The sequence below is a fragment of the Parasteatoda tepidariorum genome, chromosome 4 (assembly GCF_043381705.1).
Source record: "Parasteatoda tepidariorum isolate YZ-2023 chromosome 4, CAS_Ptep_4.0, whole genome shotgun sequence".
Taxonomy (NCBI): domain Eukaryota; kingdom Metazoa; phylum Arthropoda; class Arachnida; order Araneae; family Theridiidae; genus Parasteatoda; species Parasteatoda tepidariorum.
In genome coordinates, this window is record NC_092207.1 from 36,077,565 (window position 1) to 36,097,455 (window position 19,891).

Here is a 19,891-nt window from a genome sequence, read left to right on the forward strand (position 1 = left end):
CAAAAAGGATATCTGCTTTTTTAAACTTTTCATTTGCGTTTTATATGTTATTTCTACTTAATTATATCCCAGCTTAAAGGGAACCTTGTTTTATTCGTAATTTCCCCATTCTTTTAATTATTTCAAACTTAGAAACATGAATTGTTTGACTTATTGGAATTTTTAGTTTCCACTTACTTGAGATGATTTAATTCTGAAACCAAATTTTCTCGCTCTATGGCAATTCCTTCAGATACTCTTATAGCCGCTCTATTAAAAGATAGAAGCATATATATCACCATCAATATATAAAACGACGGCATTCTATTGAATGATTATTAATTGCATTTGTATACAATGTCTGACATATTTCGGCGAAATAAGAAAACTGAGAATAATTATATTACTTTTCCTAGTCATTGTATAGAATGAAAATAGGTTTTTTCATTAGTCGTTGTATAGAATGCCTAAAAGGTGAGCCGCGATGGCTCAGGGGATAGAGCGTTCGCCTTCCAATGAGGCACACCGGGTTCGAATCCCAATCGATACGAATTCCGCATCCAGCTTGCACCGACCACAGTGCTGACAGGAAATATCCTCAGTGGTAGACGGATAATGGGTTAGAGTCCTCTAACCGCCAGGCTTACCGTGGGAGGTTCTCATGCTCTTCCACTTCATGTAACGCAAATACGGGTTGGCTCCATCAAAAAGTCCTCCACGAAGGCAAGTTTCTCTCACTACTCGATCCAGGAGTTCCCTTGTCCTTCTGGATTGGGTTCAAAATTGCAGGGCTACGAAGTTGAACATTAGTTGTCGTAACCTCATAAAATTGAGTCGGCTGCTCAACGACGGTTATAAAATAAAATGAAATGCCTAAAGGGTGTGTGATTTAATTCTGGTTTCATACTTTGCCGGTCAATTTTAGGCATTCCATACAATGCCTAAGCTTCACACATGGACGGCAACATAAGAGAATATTGTATATAAATAGGGAAATAAGGTCAAGTAGAAAAGCAATATTAATATCTTAGTTTCCAAGTCACAAATAGCACAATGCGGAAATGCTTAAAGTATTATATACTGTTTAATCTTCACTGTTGACTAGGTTTCTAAAAATATATGTTAAGAGCAATCCTTTCGAAACATCCTGTATTTATAGCTGCATGTTTTTCTGCCAATCATACACTCGCGTTACATTTTAAGGCCATTTTGTACTTTTATAATGAATATTGTACATTTAGAATAAATATTGTATTTTTATAATGAAGTACTTGAATACGGAAATAACTACGAGAAAACGGATATTAATTTTAAAAGTGCGATTTGAGCCCAGTATGAATAGCTGAAATTCCCCCCCCCCCTCTATGGGTGAACTTTTGTCCTTAATTTCCCTTTATAATCCTTTAATTTAATCCCTTTATATCCCCTTATTTCCCTGTAAGCACGAGAATGTTTCGCATATAAATAAGTACACGTTTCCATTCTGCTATTTACCTTGCCTGCAGCATTAATGTGAATTTTACAAACTAATTTCTATAATTAACTTGAATTGTTTTATGCATTTAACATTAAAAAAACATGAAAAAACATACCAGATGGTAGAAATGCAACATGACCGAAACATTTTAATTGAAATTTCAAACGTAACCTATGTGGTGCAAGGCGATGAGGGGAACAATACACCTTTGCTGGTAAAATTTATTTCAGCAATACTGTAAGGAGTGACTCAAAAATTCGTGACACAAATCAAAAGGTAAAACAAGTATATAAAAGGAATAAAAAATCCTTTAGCAGCATAAGTCGTAAACAGTATTTTCATCAAAAAGTCCTTCACGAGGATTAGTTTGTCTCAATGCTAAATTCAGGAGTTACCTTATCTTCTGGGTTGGAGTAAAAAGTATACTTCTATAGAATTTGAATTGATAAACCAAAAAAGGAGCAACCGGTCACAAGATAAAATAAAATATGAAAAGCGTTACGAAATTAAATTGTTTTTCATTCTTAATTACCACATTTGCCCTCTTATTTACCCAATTGATTCACTAATTATCATAACTTTTAAAGTCAAAGATCTTTTCGTATGACAATGACTCAATTTAGCTTCAGATTTAAAGGATGAGTCGTAGTAGAATTACTTACTGCGCTCTGGCTCGTTTCTCCTCTAAACTGCGCTTTCTTAGCAAGTCGAGGCTGTTCTTCATCTCGTGGAGCATTTTTTCTGATGCGGAAAGTCTATTCTCTAACATGTCTCTGTCCTATTGGAAGGATAAATAATAAACTGAAGAAGGGAAGGAACTGGCTGCACCCAATTATGGTAAATAATATATTATTTATATTTTCTGTTGCAAGTTAAGAAAAAAACATTATCCCTATGAAGAGAACCTGTTGGCATCTAAGTGCATGCCAAATGGATACCAAGCTCCCAACGCTAATGTATAATCAACATCGCCAAAACGACGTTGCACAGCCTCTTTTTGTTTTCTTTTTTATAAACAGCAATAAGCAATTAACAAATATTAAGAATAAATGATTTCTGAAAATCGTAGCAAACATTCCTCTTTCTGTTTGCATTTAAAGAAACTAATAAAAGAATAATAAATATTGTTTCTTGCAGACGATTTTCTTCCACAGAGAAACAAAAGTAAAAATTCTTAATTTGAAAAGAGCAGGCTAGCATAAGATGAGCAGTTTTTAGCAGTCCAATGAAATTCAATGCTCTTGCAACGTCGTATAGTTGTTTCTTTTTCAAGAACGAATGTTCTTATTTATTGAAATATGTCGCCAAGTCTATTATTCTAGTAAGACTACGCTACTACAACCTTTTTTTAATAATTCTATGATATATATCGCAAAAGATAGCACAAATAAATTAAAGTTTTGCCTGACGCGTTTAACCTTTAAAAGGTTTTGTATTGTTTTGAAAGCATATTTGCATAATTTGATAACGAAATAAAAAGGGAACTATATGCAGTCGCATATGATTACTTAAATCCTATACCGCAATGGTCTTTTCTTAACTTGGAACAGAGTATAGGAACTACTTGATAATATTATTCAGAATTGCTGTTGCCTTTTAATATCATTGGTTTTCAAACTTTTTGATGTATGTAACACACTTTTTTAAGGGCAACTGAGTCGTTTTTTTAATTAAAAGTTCTCAAATTTTTGTATTTAAAAATATGTTAAAAACAGAATGATAATTATATCTAAAGGAAAACTTTCGCGTATAACCCTTAGGCAGATGGTACACCGGTGTTTGTTTTACATATTTTTTTTTCTAACACTCTAATTTTAAGCAAAAATACATATGTATATTTTAATTTTGAATAACAGTCTAATAGTTAATAAAAATATGTTATATTATCGGAATTATATTTATACTGAAATACAAAATCTAAAAAAAAGTAGTTTTAATTTTTTTTCATTCACATTCAAAAATTTATCAATAATTGATTTGCAAATTAAAGAATTTCAAATGATGCATAACTGTTTCTAAATCTAAGTTACTGCAAATTTGAAAAGTTTTTCTTTCGGAAGGGAGTCGTGTTTGGAAAATTATATCTTCAATGCAGGAAAAGACACCGGTGTTTTATGCTGTATTACATAACTATAAATTATTAAAATGCTTCATATAATATTCTTCACTTATTTTGACTTAAATTAATGCAAAATAATGAAAAAAGTATGTAAAATATGTTAACTAATAATTTTGCATCAAAGGGTTAAGTAAAAGTGAAATCATGCATAAAAAATATTATTATAAAAAGTATTATTAAAAAAATATTATTATTAAAAATATTATAAATATATAATTAATAAAAAATATTATTATAAGAGTATTATTATAAAAAGTATTATTCTAAAACATTTTGTTATTAAAATATTATTATAAAAAATATTGCTATAAAGAATATTATTATAATAATATTATTATAAAAAATATTATTATTAAAAATGGTAAAAACAAACAATGGAAAAATTTAGGTTTGTATCCCCACATATTGAACAACGAAAAAATTGTATTCTTTCCGTAAATAATAACTATGAATCAAATGAATAATTAACACTAGATCACTTACTTTTTGAAGTTTTACATTATCGTATTTCTTTTCTGAATTCTTACTATCTAATTCTGCGAGTTGTTTTTCCATCTAATACAATATCAGAAAGAATAACAAAGTGTTTTTAATAAGTATAGGAAATGTTTGCAACAGATGATTTAAATTTATAAATTTATTAACAGATAATTTAAACTCTTGAAATTTATTTTCAAATCAGGAAACAATTTAATTTTAATAAGTGCAAGAATTGTTCTCAAATAGGAAATCAGACCTGTCTTTTGTGGTAAATAGTAGGAAAAAATATGCGCAAACCTATTGTCTTTTCTTAATTTTTTTTATTTCTCATCTACAATTTGTGAACTAGCACCATCAGAAACTGTTTGTCTGCCGGAAAAAAATTCATAGGTTGAGAAAAAGTGATCATTCTAAACCAGTGGTTTCCAACCGTTTGTTGCCCACAGCCTCCTTCCAGAAATTGGCTGACATTTATCGCTCCTTTTTTCTTTTTGATTGAAAAAAAAAACCATACATTGTTGCAAGTGAGCATCAATAAATTTGAATATATGCAAAATTATACCTGATTTTAATTTAAATTAAAATGCAAATAATGGAGCAATTTTTCACTTTAGAAGTTTCACTTCAAAGTCACTTTCAGTCACTTTAGAAAATTTAGAAAAAAAATATGTATCCCTTTAATTTTTTTTTGTCAAAAAGACTTGATATTTGAAGCGAAATAATTGAAACAAGAGTATATGTTTTGCAAATGAATTTTTTTTAATGCAATCTGGAAAAATTTAAAACGTTAACAATTAAATGCGAGAAAAAAACTTAAAATTTGAAAACTCAATTGTTCACTTTTACCTCTTCAATGACTGCCCTGTGTTTGGTGGATTTCAGTTAAAGCTTGAATATCAGGATTTATGTTCGTCAGATTTAAGAGTAGGTTTCCTTTGAAGCAAATGTCCAACCTACTTCTTTGTTTTGTGAGAAGCTGGATGACCGAACTAAATCTTCTTTCTGCTAAATATGTTGAAGGGGTCCAGATGAGGAGCGATTCATTGGCTTTTCTTATTATTATTAATTGCAAATGCAATGCAATTTTTTCTTTCTTTTGAATACTCATCGCCCCTTGATTGCCCACCTGAGGATTATCTCCCCGCTGAAGAGCCATATTGCCCCCAAGTTGGGAACCACTGTTCTAAACACTTCAAATAATTGGCTATCAAGTTGGTTTTGATTATGATAATCTTACTTTCCTAACTATTGATTTTACAGTTTGATACTGTTTTTTCCGCACAAAAATATTAATTTGCAACACTTAATCAATATACTTTTTTTTGAATTTAATGATTAAGCTGTAACTGTATAAATACCTCAGCATGTTTAGACAATAATTCTGATAATTGCTGGTCCTTAAGTTCAAGTTCCGTCTCCAATTCATTCCGCATTTTTTGCTCTTTTCGTTGTTCCTATAACAAACCAATTTTAAAAATACAATACTTGGTGATACATGATACAATATTAGGAAGGAATTTAAAAGCAGAAAATTAATTTTTGAGTCTTTTCAAGTATTGCACCAACTTTATGCAATTACGTTAAGTTATTCGTATATTCTTATAGTTCTTAGGATAATTAAATAATTTGGCTGTCTAAAAATATTGTGGACATTTTGTGATGCACATGTCTAATTGGAGAAGTTGTCAGTAAAATTTTCATCATAATGAGTAGATTTCAGTTGATACAGTTTGCAATAAGCCCAGAAAAGAAAGCTTATTGTAAATAGCATCATTTAATTTTTCTTTTACAGAACTGTCTCATTAAGTAATTCTTCGCACATTTCCCAAATAGCCTAAAAATATCAGACAATCAAGGCTTATTCAATTAAACTGACGTATTGCAAATAGACGCACATTTCAATTACGCGACGCCATTTACGCTCTATTCATAACATGTATCACAGAAAAGAGACTGTTTCAAGCAAATGCCATTTAAATTTTCAATTGCTTATTCCATTTATCAGGCTCATATTAATGCTTTGAAAAACTGATTAATAGAAAATAAAAGATTAATTCGTTTTTCTTCTTTAAAAAATAATATCATTATTGCTGAAATAAGAACAATTTTTGGAGCGCTGATTCATTATATTACTAGACAGAAAAAGCAACAAAAAAAGAAGGAAAAAAAACACACAAAAAAAAACTGTTTGTTAGTTTTAGAGTATCCTTATTTGCGTTTGAAAATTCATTATTTGATGAATCAGATTTTAAATACTATCAGAAATCACGACCGCTGTTCAAATAAGATAGACTCAACTTATTAGGTAAGTATTACGAATCTATGACGTCACTCCAGCTGACGATTTCCCTATGCTTTCTCATAGAAGTTATTGAACGTAATCGATTATAAGATGTATTTCTACTCTCTATAAATATCTTATCATAAAAATAGAAATTTCGAAAACATTTACTTTTATTTTTTTTATCATACAAGTGTTTATCTGGAACAATAATTGAATGGTATACAAAGTATTTTTCTTTTTTTGTGTTTTGAAAATTTAAAGCTATACATTTTCTCGTACAAATAAATATATTTCGAATTAAAATTTTTTATGGAATTTGTTGTTGCTGTTGTTCATTTACGTCACACTAGAGCTGCACAATGGGCTATTGGCGACGGTCTGGGAAACATCCCTGAGGATGATCCGAAGACATGCCATCACAATTTTGATCCTCTGCTGAGGGGATGGCACCCCCGCTATTAGTACCTATTAAAAGACAGCAACTAATCTAATACCATTAGTACCTACTAGTATGCTACTATATTAAATTAATTAAGTATTTAATATATGAAATTCATTAAGCAGCATTGGCGTCAATAATAATATGGGGATTATTTTTTTATGATTCATCAAGCCAAATAAGTACCTTTTCTACATTAAGTGCACATTTTTTTTAATTTAAATTTATACCTATTATCATAATTATTTAATTGTAATTCTCAAAAATAGTTAGCAACGTGACTTACATATTTGTGCATACATTTTTGGCAAACTAATATCGATACTCAATTCGGAGGTCATAAGAAAAATCGCGAAACTATTGTTGACTTACATTGATGCTTAATTAAATAAGGTATTAAATGCTAGTACTGTCATTATATGCGCGGTGGCAATGAGTAACCTATTTTACCTATATAGGTGCCTAATGTCGATACTATGGTAATAGGTCCAGATGGGCGTCGAAACGGGTAAGTATCCTCAAATCCCTATACTATTCAATCATGGCACTTAATATACAATTTGTTGAATATTTCGGTGTGGCTTCATTAAATTAGATTTACTTTAACTTGAATTGGAAGTTCAACGTGTCAAAAGAAAGACTATATATGTAATATCATTTCACCTGCAATATTCAGAATTGCCTCTATTTTCATGGCTTTACTGAGGACTTCAATTTTATTTTATTAGTTTTTGACGAATTTCCAATGTATAAGTTTATGGAGGCAATCTTTAAAATCGTAAGTTGTATCATTAAAATGAACACGCGGTTTCCTATAGATTTCAAAATATGAATTCAGTGACGTCATCACCATACGTCATGAAATTATTAAAGTTGATTTTACTTGTGATAACGTAACGTAGGAAGCCAAAGATAAATTATTCATAAAAGCATGTGATAAAACTAATTTTCTATTGATTAGTACTGTCGACCCCATTTTGAGTTTACCACCACCAATGTTCAACTCCATAGCCGTAAAATTTTGAACCCAATCGAAGATAAGGGAACTCCTGAATCAAGTATTGGAAGAAATTTAATTTCGTTAAGGACTTTTTTATGAGCTAACCCGCATTTGCGTTACGTGGGAAGGAAAACCACGAAAATCTCTGTCAGTTAGCCTGACGGCAAGGGGACTCTAACCCATGATCCGTCTACCGCTGAGGATATTTTACGTCAGCGCTATAGTTGGTGCGAGCCGGGTGTGGAATTCATATCGAGCAACCATCGTTGGAATTCGAACCCAATTCACCTCATTAGAAGGCGAGCACTCTATCCACTATGGAAAACTTTTTTTTTGCCATGTAGTGCGTGAACTGGTGGTCGGAGGTAGTTTTAAAGTTGACAGTTAGGTCTGCCGCGTTAGCCCATTGTGCAGCTCTAGTGCGACGTAAATGAACTACAACAACAACGACAAGGTCTGCCGTGTCTTTGAGCTTATATTCCAAATTTAATACTGTTTTGGGAATTTATATAAATTGCATACATACATATAAACATCATGCTTTATTTACTAATTATGCTCAATTGCTATCATTTGAAGGCAACGGCTTAAACTAGTGTAATACCTTTTTCAATTTATATCCATATTAGCATGAATAATATAAAAAGTAGTTCCGTTGCATGAACGAGCAAAGCTTATCGCTTAATTAATTGAAAATATTAAATACATCAGAAAGTCTTAATGAAACGGAAATTCCTTTAAAAACATAACATGTTAAAATTTTAACCAGCTGAGATATGCTTCCGGTTCTTTCCAAGCTTACAGCTTATGGGGTTTTTTTTCAGCTTCAAAACATTAATCTTCTCCCGTATTATACAACGAGAAAGTAATGTTTAACTGTGAAATTCATTACAATTTTCCCAAGGTCTCAACGCTTGGAGAGTTTTAAGAAAATCGTATGAAATAAAATAACACATTGGACTTTAAGAACATTACACACGCAAGATTTTTACTGTTATGTGGATAATCCACCCATAAATAATCCCGAGTTTATCGTATATGTTTTTCTTTCAAAACAAAAAATAATTACTCTGAGTTTTTAATTTAAATAATCGATTATAAATGTTTGACAGACCTGATCAAGTAATTTTTCTTTCTCTATTCTGAGCTGTTCTTCCATTTCCATGTACAGAGTTTGCACTTGAATTTCGTGCTCTTGCTTACGGCTGTAAAAAAAAAGAAGAAAATAGCAAATAAATTTATTAATGACATCGTAACAGATTTTATGTTCGATACACGTATCATTGCGATATTTACAAAGCGATTTTTACGTAAGTTCTGATATGTAAACCGAACTGGGATTGATATCAACTGCTTATTTTAAAAAAAATATATCCTGGAAATAGTTAAATACGTAAAATAAAAATCCATGAGAACGACAATTCACAGTCGTTATAGTACGCTTGTCGTCATAAACTACTTACGTCACTGACGTCACTGATAGTACTACTGACGTCATATTGACTGACACTGAATATTGATTTCAATAGTAAGCTGTCTCGAAAGGAAATAAAGGAAAATTGTAGTGTAGGTATGTGATCAACGAAATGTATATTCTTTTGAAATAAAAATATAGTGACTTGGCCGGTGGTCGCCCACATATAAACAAAAGAGGTGCGGGGCCGCGATGACTCAGGGGATGAAGTGCTCGTTCCCCAATTAGTTATTCCCAAGTTCGAATCCCAGCTGCGGCTGGTTGATACGAATTCAACTCCCGGCTCGCACCGACCACAGTGCTGACGTAAGATGATAGACGGATCATGGGTGGTATTCTTGGTTTTCTTCTCCATGTAACGCAAATACGGGTTAGTTCCATCAATAAGTTCTCCACGAAGGATTGTTTGTTTCAATGCTTGATCCAGGAGTGCCCTTGTCTTCTAGGGTGGGTTCAAAATGACAAGGGTACGGAGTTAAACATTGATAGTCGTATATTTAAAATCGGGTCTACTGTTCAACGCCGATTATAAAATAAAATAAAAACATAACGGAGGAAGAATGTCCGTTCTTTCCTTTCCTCGATTAACACAAGAAATGAAAATAAATTTTTTCCATTTTGGCCTACTTCGTATAATATTGCTCATTTAAACAACAGAAGAATGTATTTCCTTCCAATAGCAGGAGTTTTTTATTTTGTACCATACAATTTTTGTTTTTTTTTTATATTGGCATTTTCTTGGTGACTTTGTCGTAACTTCTCGTAGCTGCAAACTTCTCGTAGTATGCCGTATTCTCGTATTATGCCATCGAGCTTTTATTCTTGTTTTTTTTCCCTATAATGTTGTTTTAGTTCCTGATAAACATAAGTCGTATCTGATTTATGTTTTTTACATGTGTGTGGGAGAGTTAATGAGACCTTTTTTTATAAAACTTTTTTTCTAACTTTTCCCATATTAGCGATTAATTTTTAAATAGATCTTCCTAGTAATTTTTATTTATTGAGACAATTAAAAATATGTTTCTCTAGCCATTTATTTAAAATATATCCATTGCGCATCTTCTGTTAATCGACAATGTTTAAAAATAAAGATTTAAATGCAAAATTAAAATATCAATGAAATAAAATTGATATTTCGGGCGCGTTAAAAAATTCTATCTATGGAGTTTTTTAAAGGATAGCAAATAATGGATTTGCAATGCATTAATAAAAATGAGTTTTTCTTCCATAATTGGATTTTTCCTGTGATTTATATATTTGTTTTTTGCACACCTGGTGCGAATATTACTGATGATGGAAATAACATAAATTGAACAACAGCCGGTCTGCTTCAAAGGAAATAATGAGATAAAAACATATTTGCACGTTGTTGCTTTCATTCAATTTGAATTTCTATGAAAACTTATCTTCACACTCTTAAAAGACAACTATTTCTCCCAAAAATTCCAAAAAACACACCTTTCTTTCAGTTTTTATTTCAGTAACATTTAAAGACTAAATATTTTTTCCATAATTCGGTGCGAAGTTTATATTACGCAAATCATAAAGAAAAAATATGTTTAAAAATTTAAAATAAAGATTTTTGAAAATCTTCGATGAAAAATAGTTTCCAAAAGTTTTGAAGACTTAACAATATTAGGAATGTTTTATTTCTAAATTTAAGAAACACATGAGCATTATGTATGGATAGATAGTATGATGTGACCAGGGGTCATATCAATCTGGTCACTGAAAACAGACTAGTCTTTCAAAGCTTTCGAACACAATTTTAGTAGCCACAGTAAAAATCATAATTTTTATCACTTAGTCCAAAAAATTTTTTTCTTTTCTAAAACTTTCTAAAACAACCCAAGACTGTGCCAACCAGTTGCCTACTATCTATAGGTAAATTTAGAAAATATTTCTTTTAAAAAGTGCCTCAAGTTTGAGTTAATAAACTTTTATTGAAAACTTTTTTAAAAGCTTTGAACAAACTTTCGTACTAAATTAAAAACTAGTTTGCTAAACTAATTTATTAATTCAAAATTCATGTCTTTTAAATATATCTAGCAGAAATTAATTGAAATTTAAAAAAAAACACGCTCTAACTCTTCTGTTTTACGTAATAATAAATTAGACACTGTAGTTCAATTTCATGTGAAAGAAAAAGGATAAAGAAACAGCTAAGCAAGCTGCATATAAAAATATCATTAATTCTATATCTTCAGAATATATTAGAAAAGAAATAACTGCTCTTTTTAATAATTCAAAATGTTAGGAACTTAACGTGCAAGGTCTTACATTCATTATTTAAATTTAGTCAATATATCTACATAATATAATCTTAACAAATAAAACGAATTCCAATAGAATTATTACTTAAAATTTTATATCAGACAAATATATATAGATCATTTTTATATGCTACTACACTTGAAGTTTTGAATGCAATAATGAAGGTTTTCCAGCAACTTTTGGACAGAAAATCCTACGTGTTCTAGCTAAAACCAATTTAGAACATTCAAAATCAGACAGACCGAGTCAAGCTTTTAAATTTTTGAAAGCCATTCTCGCACTTATATAAAGTGACACAAAGAAACAAGAAAGCAACGTAGTTTCATCAAATAAATTTTTTTTTCCAATGCCCACCTGGAGAATGACCTTTTGCAGGACAAATGTGGCTAACAAGTCTGAAGGGCAGATTTGCTGGCCACTCGTTAAGGAGCACCATATTATATAGATGGTTCCAACGTTGCTCCCACAGTAAGGACAGATAGTACAGAGAATGAAAGAACATCCGTGCCTTGCCTGAAATTCGAACCCAGAACCCTTCTGATGCGAGGGCAGTTCCCTTAACCCTACACAATCCGGTCAGTTCACAAATAAACATATATTATGCCGTTTATGTTTTCGTACAAAATGTCACAAACTTTCTTACTTTTTTAAGATAGCAATAGGAAGATGTGTTTTCTGTCGTTATTTACATACCGATAGTCAGTTGGGAAAAAAAAGAAAAAAAACTCTAGAATACTTGATTCCCACATCGTTTCCATTCGTCATCTTTAACCCTTTAACCGTTGAATGTCATTCGTATTTTTAAAGAAATCCCCGTCAAGCCACTCGAGCTGTTTATTGTGGCATAGCGATGCGAAATGCAGAAAACAGATTGAAATAAATAAAATGTTTGATTCATAATAAATAAAAATTAAGTAAATTTTAGATAATTTTCAGTAATTACTTTTTAATCGATACAAATCTTAAAAGATGCAAATTAGTGTTTTATATCATAATTTACACTGTTAGTCACCTATGACCGGCAAGGCCAAAATGGAGTATTAATCGCCAATGACCGTCGCTGGTGATTAACACTAGATTGCCTAAGGAAGTCATTTTAACTGCTTTTTAATTTCAATTCGAAAAACAATGATGTATATAATGCCACAATTTCTTAGAATTTTGTACATCATATAATTTTTCTTATTGTTAATATTTACTAATAACTTGTTATATAACTGTAAATAATATAAAAAATTTTAAAAATTAATTTTAAACAAATTTATTTGCACATTCACAATCTAGTCATTTTGACTGCTTTTAGGCAATATAGGTATACACTAATTTTCCGTCTTTCTAGTATTAAGGAACAACTTGTAAATTAGATGGCTTATTCACCAATGTCACTTACTTCTTTAGGGTAGTATGTAAACTTGACTGTTCTATCGCCGATTCCTTCAGGTCGGCTGCCATCTTTGAAATGAAGTTTTCGAAATTCGATCGCATCACGGGATCTTCCTTTCGGACACGTCGCCACATTTCTCGGACATAGTCCTCACTTTAAAAAAGAAAAAAAATTTAACTCATTTTTAGACTTGATCAGGATAAAGATATGTTGATATATGCGCAAAAGGTTTTAAGAGAACTTAAACGAATTGTATGCATTTCATTCATTCGATTCCGCTTGAATTTCGGTTTTCTACCAGTTAAAATTACGCTATTTAAAACTATATGAATATTTGCGAACTTTCAAATTCAACCATTATAAGATTAAATGATATAAAATAATAGGTGAATACAAAAAAATAAATTTCGAATTTTTTATCTGATTTTGACATTTATATCTCTGCATGAATGAACGAGTTTAACACTTGTGTTTAAAAATTTTAAATTCTTGAATAGTTTCTAATCAGAAAAATTTGTGAAAGTAACTCAAATGAATTTTATTAAAAAAAAAAGGTCTCAATCCACTAATTTATAAATAACAATCATGATCGTTTAATTATTACATATTATTCTACCTGCTAAAAAAACCAACTTCGAATTTTCTTTTAATTTCTGGAGACTATGTGCTCCGGAATCTAATAATTTATTCCAGCATATGCGTAACCTGCTAAAAAAACAATAACAAGTAGAATTGATGTCGTTAGAAATTAGCAATAAAATATTTTCCTTGTTCAATCAAAAGCTACTAACTTAGTTTTTATATCGAAATCACTTTTTGTCGTCCCTTTTATAATATAATAACTTATCATTAAACTGCACGCTAATAATTTTCCTGAATTTTCAGACGTAGTATTTTTCTTTTTTCCGTTAACAGACAAAACCAATACTGCGGGTAGCGAAAATAAAATCTCTAATATGTGGGTAAAGAAAGGGTGTGGTCAGATATGGGTTCATATATGTACTATACGCTGTCAAAAAAAAAAAAAGAATTTTAAGTATAACAAGTAAACAAATTAGTAAATTTTAGTTAAATGTCAGGATTAGAAGTTATCTTTAAAAATTTATAAGGAACATCCAAATAAGTTATTTTTTGCCTTAAAAGCTCAAAAAAGCACAACAGAAATTTTAAAGACATTCTTTACATCTTTTTTCTAAAACATTTTTTTTTGATGTACTAAAATTTAAAAATGCATCATAGATATACACTGTATTTTTACAGAATTTATAGAATTCTTACAGTTTACAGAATTTTGATATAAAATAAAATGTAGGCGTTTTAAAATAGATTTAATTAAGAAAAATACATGTTTCATCACGTCTACTTTTCATTGGAATTGATGCATGGTGTTTAGTAATCTTTAAAAAAAAATTTGTATTTTAGATTTTTAAAACTAATTAACATTTATTCAAAATTCCTGTGAAAATTGTACATTGTCAGCAAATGCAAATGTTGTCATGCAGAACGTTGAAATAACTTGAAGTAGGAAATATAATTCTGAACATGAAATATTACAAAATTTGAGCAAAATTGGTTCAACAGTTCCTGAAAAATGGAATTTCAAAGAAGTCGTACATTTAAAATTCGATTTCTCAGGCACTATTCAACCGATTTCGCTCAAATTTTATATTTTGCCATTTAAAATTATATCCCTCAAAATGGTGTAAAAACTTTTATATCTTGCAGTTAAAATTTTTTCGACTATTATTAAATAAAATTATAATAAATATATGAACTAAAGTCATATTTCTTGCGAAATTATCCCTGTATAAACGAATTTTATGGTTGTTTGCAAAAATGGTTCAATTTGCTGAAAAAGTTTTCGAGATATAGCGAGAGAGTCAAAAAATAAAATTAACTTTAAGGGGTTTAAACTTTGAATCGATCTCCTGCCCAAACTGCGGGGTCCATATTTTCTAGCTTGCGACTACCCTCTATGTTTTGGGGGGTCAGAAATCCAAATCCGTCGAAAGAAGGTATGTTTATTCTGAGAAAGTGCGTTTTTGTGTCTGATTTCGTAACTTAAATTATAGTCTGCACTAATTAATTAGCATATTTGGTCAACCCTCAAACCTTTAGATTGAGTCCAGAACGTGAAAATCCGATCATTAGATCAAAAGTTATTCTGGTTGGTCCGTTTTTTATTTTGCGCACTGTTCATCCAGCTGAAGATTTTAATGGGTGAACATATCAAGTCTTATTTGAGAGTGTTTAAGGAAATCAGTTTAAAAAGACATTTCAAAATAATTTTGTTTTCTTTCGAAAAATTCATTTTTTAAGACACTTTTTGCGGAACAAAATCAAAACCAGCCACCGCTGATTTTGATTTGCATGCAAAATCAAAAATCTTTGAAATTGCTGTCTTCTAAATATAACATTCTACTAAGTTCTACCAAGTTACATGTTCTACCAAGCTCTTTAAATGTATCATACTCTGTGAAAAGATTCCTAGCACCTAGGTGATCCAACAGTTCTTCTAAAATTTCTTCATCTTCTTCGTTTTCAGCTTGTTGATCACTTTCAGCACCATTATTTGGTAATGTGTCAATTCCTAAAAATAACCCTGAAAAAACGAAGGAAACCACAATACAACAATTTGTATATAGTGAATTTAAATTCAAAAAATTTTCTATTAATTTATTCAGAATTAATATACAATTCCTTTGATAAGAAAAAAAAACAGAAAACTATAATTTTAAAATAATAACACTTTAACATTAGGTTACATGGAGGGGAGTATATAGCGATGACGTTAAAGAACCTCGAACTTTCCACAACACATATATACCCATTTTCGAAGAACAAGGTTGCTTTAAGAAAGATCGCTATAATGTGGTAGACGGATCGGTGGTAGACGGATTCAGTGGTAGACGGATCATGAATTAGAATTCCCTAGCTACCGGTATAACCGAGAAAGGTTTTTGTGGTTTTCCACACCATGTAACACGAATATGAGTTGCTTAAATGAAAAAGTTCTCCACAAAGGCAAATTTGCCCCAATGCTTGATCCATACGTTCTCTTGTCTTTTGAGTTGGGTTCAAAATGACAAGGCTACGGATTTGAACATTGACAGCTCAGCTGTTCTACACTGGTTATAAAATTAAATATGTACCTCCAAATAACGACACGATTAGAGTGTTTGAGTAATTAGATCCGGAAATCATTTCACATAGGCGTATGATATCGTTCTGGCAGAACGATATTCAGTTTAGCTTTGTACTTTGTCGTTAAAAAGCAGAGATATGGTTGAGTTTTGTCAAGTCCTATCTAAATCTTCAGTCTAGCTAAGAGTACCAGGGATAAATAACGACTTATAAAGCTTATNCCCATGCACGTCAACAACGTTTCAGCGTAAACGTTTGGGCTGGTATTATCTGTGACATGTTGATTGGCCCTTACCTTCTACCTGAACGCCACGACGGAAATACCTATCGTATTTTTTTTAAAAAAGAGTTTTGCCGGATCTGATGGGGGACGTTCCAGCCGCTACACGCCGAAACATCTGGTTTCAGCATAATGGAGCACCTGCCCACTTTAGCTACGCTGTTCGAGAATACCTCGATAGGATTTATCCTAATCGCTGGATCGGTAGAGGCGGACCAGTCCCATGGCCGCCGCGATCCCTCGACCTGACTCCCCTGGATTTCTACCTGTGGGGACACATGAAGTCCATAGTGTACGAGACACCTGTAACATCAGACATAGATCTTATCGCCAGGATCGCGGAAGCGGCAGCACGTGTCCGTGACACTCCTGGCCAATTTGAACGGGTTCGTGAATCCATGCATCGACGCTGTGAAACGTGCATTGTGGCGAATGGAAGGAATTTTGAGCATTTGCTGTGATGTAATGATGTTTTATAATAAAAATCATATTAACACCGCTATCGATATAATTTATTTCTCCTCATCCAAACCTGCACTTATCGCCCTCTAGCGGTCTCAGTTTTAATTTTCGGACACAAGTTCCTATGTAAATCTTGTTCATCATGATATGACAAACCAGCATGTTAAGTTTGTAAACGACCTTTTGGGACACCCTGTACTAATCTGATACAACCTTGCAACTCTGTCATGAACTTTCAGGACCATTAGGACATTTAAGATCTTTTTCGATAATAAATGAATTTCAAAACTTCTGGGTTTTTTTTTTTCAGTTTTCAAAATATACTTTGTTTCAAAATATTTTGCTTGATTTGCTTGCTGCTTGATCTTTTTGTGTTCTATAATTTCTAAAATGCGTAGCAACACAATTTCTAGAATAAGATAAAATATCTTACCGAGAACCGAAAAGTTTAAGGGTTTGTACTAAGGTAGATCTAATTGCACATATATATTACCTTTCGGATGATTAAAAATTAAACCCTGATAATTTAGACATTTTGCATTCAATACATTGTCATTTTATTAAAATGTTTTAAAATATCCAACCTTTAACAGAAGCTACATTAATAAATGCTATCGAAATTTAAGTAAATCAAAGTGAAAAATGAATTAATTATAAACTCCACAATTAGCGTATGTGTCTTCTTCATGACAATATTTTACGTTAATTATTCGTCACCTAAACAGACATCCCAAATTTCTTTTTAAAATTTCTTTTTTAAAAAGTTATTTTTTCTTAAATTTAGTTTGAAAAAATTTAAAAATAAAAACACGAGTTTTCATTTATATGGGTGTGCAACAAATTTCCTTATAACTATAACTCATAAAACATGTGATAATTATATTATTTTTATAATTGCTTTATATAAATGTTATAATACCTGGGCCTGGTAATAAATCCAATTTTATATCGGGTAACAGGAACCGGCCAGTTTAAAGATTTCATTTTCACCGGGAAACCCAGACCTGGCAAATTGTTTGGAACCAATACCCCTCTAAATATTATCTGTAACATGTATTGTGCAAAAGTATTTCAATGCTACTGTTATTAAAGCGTTTTCAAGAGAATAAATACGTTTTGTTTGCTGACACTCGAATAAGGTCAGATGAATCATGATAGAACATCCAGCCGCGATAATGCACACATCCGGATTTATTCTATTTTTGATCACATTATTCGAAGAGCTTCGTTACATTTCGATTTGAATACCATTGACAGTAAGAGATTTAATCATATTTTTCGAGATTATTGTAGCGCATTTGTAAAATGGCTTGATTCGACTAAGGAAGAAAACTTATAGATAGATTTTCTTCTTATAAAATTTTTATAAGCGATCGAAATGGGCTTCAGGTGGCGTAGAGCAGAACTCTCTACCTATGGCAACACTTCGAATACTTTCACTTTTAGCGTGTGAAGAGTCATAGGAGAAGGAAGTGAATTAGTTTCTGTCGTAATTTTCAAATAGATTAAAAACTCTTAAGTTAGGAAACTATATGGAACTGAAAACTACATTGAACATAGTTCTAAAAGAAAGCGTATTGGAAATTTTAAAGATTATTTTTGACAACTAAATGCAAAAAATATTAAGAAACGGGAAAATATTGTAGTACATTCCTATACAACTGAAAAGTGGGTGAGAGGGAAAGGATCAAGACATAGAACAGGTCTTCTTCCCAGATGGCATATTCGAATGTTGCGATCACGAATAAAATAATGACGCAAATACTCTTCATCGTAAAGAACGTCTCAGTCTCGCAATTACGGTTTCTAATAGTCTCCATGGAAACAATGCAGTGCATAATTATAGGAACTGCTTTGGGTAGCTTATAACTCACATGGTACAATTCACGTAATTACTTAAACAAATACTTGTATAAAGCATGAAGCCTCTAACATTATATAGTGATAGAACAAAGTTTAAAAATTTAGAGTTAATCATTTTAAATTCAGATGGACCAAACTCACCAAAACCATCCGTAAATTCTTGCAACGTGAGTTTCCCATCACTGTTTGCATCTAAAGCGTCAAATACAATGTCTAACTGCTCTGGGGGCAGCGGGAGCTCACATCTCAGCGTTTGTAGATCACTTTTGGTTGCATATCCTTTACCCTCTGGATCACAAAGGCTAAATAATTCTGCTGCTTTGTTCACCAGACTCCCACGCAGATGAGCTCGGTCCCGCATCATAGCCGATCTAGAATTTAAAATACATAATAATATATTACAAGATCCTCCAAAACAACTGCAAAGTTTCTAGAGCGAAAAATATTGAACATCATGTACTTAATTTTTGATCTTTCGAATACCCTGGTCGTTTTCATATTAGTACTAACCTGAGGTTCCACAATTTCCCGATCAATAGCGTGATGATGAGAACGTAATCAGTATTGCACACCTTCAGCCTTTAACTTTTCCAGTCAAGCTTGAAGCACGCCACGACCTGAAACACACCGACCAGTCAGAAGCCGAACATGCTTCAAGCCGCCATCGAAGATAGAACACCGGTACTGCGAAATGCCAGCGTGAAACTCTATTCTTTATTTACCAGGATACTTCAACAATACGTCACTCAGGCTCATAATTAAAAAACAATGCAAGATTGAGAGCGAATCACAATTTTCGAATTTCACCACAAATTGCATAGTCCTCACTTTTAAGTTAAAAAATCAAGACTACCGTCTATACTCTTCCTTTTCTACAGAAAAGTACAGCAATCGCAATCCATAATGGATAAATTTAAAACTTATCGTAAGAGTTCGAGCAAGTATTGATTTAAAATCTTCGAAAACAAATTTACATATCTATTTTATTTATTTACTGTCTCCTGCCCTCTTCGACTAAAAAGAAGCTGCAAACAACCCTTAGTCAGATGGTTTTAGAATAGCTGTGATCTTCCTATGAACTGTTTGAAACGTCTTACTTCCACTGAGATCCACTCCCTGGGAAAAATCGTTTTCTTCCAGTACTCCATCCCGTCAGTGGTATGCTGGCAACCGCCCTGGCCTATCATTCACATGCTGCTGCCCGTGGCCTTTCCAATTGAATATGGTCAGAT

The 19,891-nt window shown here is 31.8% G+C and overlaps 1 protein-coding gene across 1 annotated transcript in view; it reads right to left on the reverse strand.

Moving 5' to 3' along the window:
- LOC107449220 (EF-hand calcium-binding domain-containing protein 4B) overlaps nt 1-19,891 on the reverse strand; it is a gene marked incomplete at its 3' end in the record, with an annotated part of 43,103 nt that overhangs the window by 15,957 nt on the left and 7,255 nt on the right. The window contains 8 exon segments of the mRNA XM_043049473.2: nt 178-249; nt 2,119-2,234; nt 4,059-4,130; nt 5,414-5,509; nt 8,893-8,983; nt 12,917-13,063; nt 15,383-15,512; nt 18,801-19,030. Of these exon segments, the coding sequence (XP_042905407.2) occupies nt 178-249; nt 2,119-2,234; nt 4,059-4,130; nt 5,414-5,509; nt 8,893-8,983; nt 12,917-13,063; nt 15,383-15,512; nt 18,801-19,023 (947 nt within the window).